Source organism: Atractosteus spatula, chromosome 4 (genome assembly GCF_055471065.1).
Source record: "Atractosteus spatula isolate fAtrSpa1 chromosome 4, fAtrSpa1.hap1, whole genome shotgun sequence".
In the NCBI taxonomy this organism is placed as follows: domain Eukaryota; kingdom Metazoa; phylum Chordata; class Actinopteri; order Semionotiformes; family Lepisosteidae; genus Atractosteus; species Atractosteus spatula.
In genome coordinates, this window is record NC_142709.1 from 44801117 (window position 1) to 44806868 (window position 5752).

The window sequence follows — 5752 nt, forward strand, 5'->3', positions numbered from 1 at the left end:
TTAAAATAAGTCACGATGGCTATGTTTTAATACAACTGGTGCTATGATTTAAGTATTATTTTGTACTTCTAAAAAAACAAATGCATTTCACACAGCAGCATCTACAGATGTTAATTTTGTAAGTATGCACACATTAACAGAAATTGTAGAAGCGGCCAGATCCATGATGCAAAATAAGCATTGTTTGCCACTTTTAATTGATAACTAGGCAAATCAGATAAAAAAAACATGGGAGTAAGACATTGAGGATTCTCACATATCTTTGATGTTGAGAAAAACTGAATTAAATCTAGCTGAAGCAACAGTAGATCCTATCTTGTTGTGATATTTTTGCTACAGATCTATTTTCGTTCATTTATTTGTTGTTTGTTTTTATACAGCTACCCTTATTTGGGATATCCACACTAGGTAGGGAACAATATTGTCCATATATTAAGTTAATAAAATGAAATCCATTCATTAGAGACACCATCGAGTAGGATCAACTGAGTGGACACCTGCATGGGATCGGCTGGTCTATTAGATGGAACATCTCATCTGTGTCCTTAGATTATATCCCTAGAGTGAGTGGGGTGAGTTGCCCACTGACTACTTCACCAAGTGTTCACAGACCTATGTGCTTACCAAATTGAGTTCACCCCAAGGATGTCTACCTCAAGCATGGATAATATGTCTACCTGAGCATGACTGCCAGCCTTGGTGAGCCTTGGCCTAAAAGGCACCCAACATTGAAGGTGAGACTATTGACTTTGTATAGCCATTTTTATTTTTATTCTGTCCATTTCTGTGTTGAAGTTGTTTTCTCTTCATCCACCTGTTTTCTAAACATTTTTTCTAATTCAAGGTCATGGGAAAGCCAGAGCCCATCCCTGTCAAGCAACTTTTAAAAGGCAGGGTACACCTGGGATGGGATGCCAGTCTATCACAGGGCACACACAGACACAAACACATTCATATACACACTCATACATAGGGCAGATATTCCCAGAAACCAATTAACCTACCAGTATTTTTTTTGTATTGTAGGAGAAAATTGGAGCCCCAGGAGGAAACTCACGTGAACACAAGGGTACTTACAAGCTCCATGCAGATAGCACCTGTCTCAGAGGTGAATGCAGTGCCCTGGTGCTGCAAGGCAGTAGTGCAAACCACTATGCTACCATGTTGCCCCTTCAGTGCTTTATAAATATTTGCTCATATAATCACGTACATCATAGAGATTGGAGCTAGTGGTGCTTCCAAGAGATTTACCTACTCACAACATTCAAGCTCTATCCATTATATGTCTGGCAAACCAACCTCCACTTCTTCTGAGATAGAATGCTTCTATCTAGGAGGAAGAACAAAAAAAAATACACCTACAATGTCCGAGAGTTGATGTAACATTCTAAATGTGAGAATCTATCTGCCAGAATATTAGAAAGTAGCCCCTGTTTCAAGGGTGTTGTGCAGTAGTTTTAGCTATAACATTTTGCAATATTGTTTCCACAAAACGCTCTAAATTATGAATGGAGATTTGGGACATCTTGACTAACAATGGTTGATACAGTTCTGAGATCTGGATAGCAGCTCAGCAGCAGTGGTATGGATTGTGATGATGGCTTTGGATGTCAGTAGAAAGGGTAACATTACTATATTTGAGAATGTTAATTGCAATTCTGACTAACAGGGCTCAGGTGACTGAAATTTCTCACCAGACACCTGGGAAGAATTTATTCTTTTTCAAGGTTCTTATCAGACTGGCTCTGATCTCTTTAGTTCTCAGGCAGTAAATGATGGGATTCATGAGGGGAGGGAAGACATTCTGAAACACTGCCCCAAAGATTCGCAAGTCCACAGAAGTCTCAGGAATCCTGTAGGAGATGTAGACACCTGCTGCTGTTAGATAGAAGACAGAGATGACCAGCAGGTGTGAGCCGCATGTGGAGAATGTTTTGATCCTCCCCTCAGGACTTGAAATATGGAGAACTGATTTAACAATCTTCAAATAGGAAAGAAGGATGAAGAAGACAGGGATCAATAACACACACATAGCAACAGCTAAAGCCACATAGCTGGTCAAGACAATGTCTGCACAAGCCAAGCGTAACACTCCAGAAAAATCACAGAAGCACTGTAAAACTTTGTTAGGTCCACAGTATGGCTTTGTCATACCCATAATGACTGGAGATAGTGGGCAGAGGAATCCTCCCAGCCAGCTGATAATAATGAGTTTAAAAGTGAATTTAGGGCTCATCTTGATGGGGTAATGCAGTGGGTGACAGATGGCAAGGTATCTGTCATAGGCCATAATCAAAAGTATAAAGCATTCTACGCAGCCTAAAGCCAGGAAGAAATATGTTTGGATGAAACAAGCTGGTAAGGGAACAGCATAAGAAGCAGACCTGAACACATTTAACATTGTAGGTACAGTGAAGGTAGGAAGAGTAATGTCAATGATGGCCAGATTGCATATTGTCATATACATGGGAGTGTGTAAGCCTGCATCTGCTGCAAATATGCCAATAAGAAGAAGATTCCCTAATATAATTATGAGATACAATGTGAGGAACACAGCAAACAAGACAGACTTGCTCTGAGAGTCCTGAAGTCCTGGGAATCCGACAATAATGAATTCTGTGACCCTTGTTTGGTTCATGTCATCCATGGCTAAATTATTCTGAAACATGAAAGAAGAAAAGACATATTATTTTCATCTAAAAAAATAACTGCGGCCTTACAATATGGATCTTAACCTTATTGACATCAACAACTACTCAAAGTTTCAAACTAGCACTTTTCAAAGTGGAATTTGAAATTATACAGATGTTACACAATGATTCAGCCAGTTTTATCAGTCAGTTCAACAACAGTTTTGCTGTTCCTGTGACCTGGTGTTTGACATGTTATTGTTGAAGACAATACTGTAGTTCCAGGATATAAATGATCTGTTGCTGGCAACATTAAAGTGCTCTTCTAATGTTCCTCTTCAATTTTTAGTATAAATTGCTGGTATCTATTCAGAAGAAAATGCAAGTTATTTGAAGTTAATTAAAGTGAATATTACATTATTTGCTTTGTTTAAAATGAGACATGGATCTATATTCACAAGAATTCACAAGAATCAAATAATGTCTGCCATCAGTTCAGTCTTTAAAGTTACGTCTTCCAAGACAAATTTCTATAGCAGTTTTTATTTTGAGCAATTTATATCAGAAGATGTAATATATGATACTTTTATTGTTTCTAAGGACATACATTGGTTCCACATCTTCATAGTAAATCAATATTTATCACTAGATAATAATACAGAATTATACTGTCAATAAATATAGGAACTATCACATTAGATCCAGAATATCAATTGTATCTGCTAAATTTAACAGTTAACAGTCAAGTTGCAGTGAAGAAAGTTGCCAAAAAGTGACAGTGATATATTTTTTATTTTATTTTATTTTTATATTTTAATGATATATATATATAATTATCCTCACAAAGTATATGGGATGATGAACTGATTAAAAAATATAAATGATATTATTCAAACAATAAAACTTAAAGTATTGCACTCAGCAGTATTAAAAAGGTTTACAGTAGCTGCAGCTTATTCACTGTCAAGCAAAATAATTTTTGAGCAGTCTCCCTTCTGTAATGCAGAAACCAATCAATACTGATGTTCATCTGAAATATTCTCCTTCTTGAAGCTTTACAAGTCTATGCTAATAAATCTAATCTGCATTTGTTAAGGAACACCTGAAGGTGAGTTGGTTAGAGTTGTTTAGTAAAGGTTTTATCCTGTTAAGTACCTAATTAGCTACAACAGAACCATAGTGAGCAAACTAAGGACAGTGTCAAACTAATTCACATTGGTCATAATCTTGACAACCTTGATCACTACTGCTCAAGGTAAAGTACAAATGAGGATGCAATTTCAAATGCTAAAGTAACTAAAACATACTTAAAAGCACAACAATGCAGAATCTATCAAGGTTTTTGCAAAGTAGTATCTATTGGTTTATATAAAACGTCAAATAATTGAGCTTAAAAAAAACTAAAAAAATTCTAACAAAAATACTAGTATATTAAAACATATCTATTAACAAGTATGCCTATGCACTTACTCAGATCTATAAAACAACACTGTTTTGATACAAATTAGTAGTGATGTGAAGAAATAAATTTAATCCTCTGAAAAACTACCATATTGCATTGTATTCCATAGTCATTGACATGAATTTGTAATCCTATTTATTTTGTTGATACCATGATTTTCACATATAAAAAATAACTGAAGCCTACACATTGTGGAGATTATTCATTCTCTGCAGTTAGAGCAAAATTGCTCACTTTGATTCTTAAAAATAAAATGCCTTCTTCATCACAAACACAAACAGTTTAAAAGCTATATTGCTCTATTCTGATGCAGAAAAATACTCACTTACCTTCCCTGTGCATTACTTCAACTGAAGTTCGGCATTATGGGTCTGTATTGAATAAAGAGTTTTATGTAATTTCTGAATCCTGTGGGGCTCCAAACACTACACCTCAGAGGTGATTACAGTCATCAGAAAAAATCATTAGGCAGACTCACAGAGGACAAACAGTTCCCTCTGAGCACATTTACAGGTATAAGCTACAATTCTGCCTTTGAGTCATCCCATGAAAATAGAAAGGAAAAAGAAAACCCATCACGAACTGTAATGATATTATTTTTTTGTGTACAGTTTGTATAAAACTTCAATAGCAGTACAGATGTCATAGTAAACATCGTCAGAAACAAATAAAAAACAACAGAACTGAAGTTAATGTTGCCTATTTCTACCGTTAGTGTTTCTCATTTATTAATATTTTATTTTGTTTTCTACTGTGATCTTTTCATTCCAATATTGAAGAGAAAATGACAAGGAAAAGGAAAACAGGTATGGGATGAGGAGTCTGAGCAGTAGTGGATGAGTGAGTGCCCAAGATGGACGGACTAAGCTAATTTCTGATCATTCTTTAAACAAATTTTAACATGGTAAAAAAGTCTGTTACCATTCATCTTTGCTAAACATGATTGATTGCTGAAATATTTGGTTGCCTGAGAAGATTAAGATATCGTAATGCCAGTAAGGTCTGACCTAGAGCTCACAAGCAGGTGTCAGGCAGTGGTGAGGTGGGAAACATCAAAAGAAAAAGGGAAAACACAAAGAATAAATTCAACACTCAGGGCTGCAGAGCAATATTGGCAAGGAGCAAATTTTCTTTGGTAACTTTTGTGCTGAAATAAGTAAGAGAAAAAAGAAAACTGGCATTAACTACAAGGTAGCAAACTCCTAGAGTTATATTTCTCATTTACTTTGTGCTTGCGGTTCAATGCTTCATAGAAATAGCATTAAAATGTTTCCCTTGATAAGAATTTAATGTGACTTTGTGTCTTTTGCCTCAAACTAGAATTCAAGATTACTAGCACTTAGTTGTTCCATATCTTAGCAACTTGCAGTTTTCTCATTTTGTATTTTCCAACCATTTCCTTATCTCTTTCCATAAACATTGATCTGGAGGATTGACTTTGGAATCACAGCTCCATGATATTAATCAAAGATGAGCTGCGTCTGTGAGAGCTCTTTAAAGACTCCATCCACTCCCTTCCCCGGAAAAGGACGAGCAGTGCGTACCCCTGGAAAGGGAGGATCTGTACGCCGGCACTCCTGGAGGGGATTGTGTCCCAAGCATGGGGTCGTTTTTCTTCTTTTTCTTTTGCCTGTCCAGGCATCATCTCTACAGGGGCAGG

The 5752-nt window shown here is 36.3% G+C and overlaps 1 protein-coding gene across 1 annotated transcript; it reads right to left on the bottom strand.

Moving 5' to 3' along the window:
* Positions 1–1690: 1690 nt before the first annotated feature.
* Positions 1691–2647, bottom strand: LOC148836381 (olfactory receptor 6N1-like). Its single transcript, XM_088914152.1, has one exon. It carries the CDS (start codon positions 2645–2647, stop codon positions 1691–1693), a length of 957 nt encoding a protein of 318 aa, XP_088770278.1.
* Positions 2648–5752: the final 3105 nt, after the last annotated feature.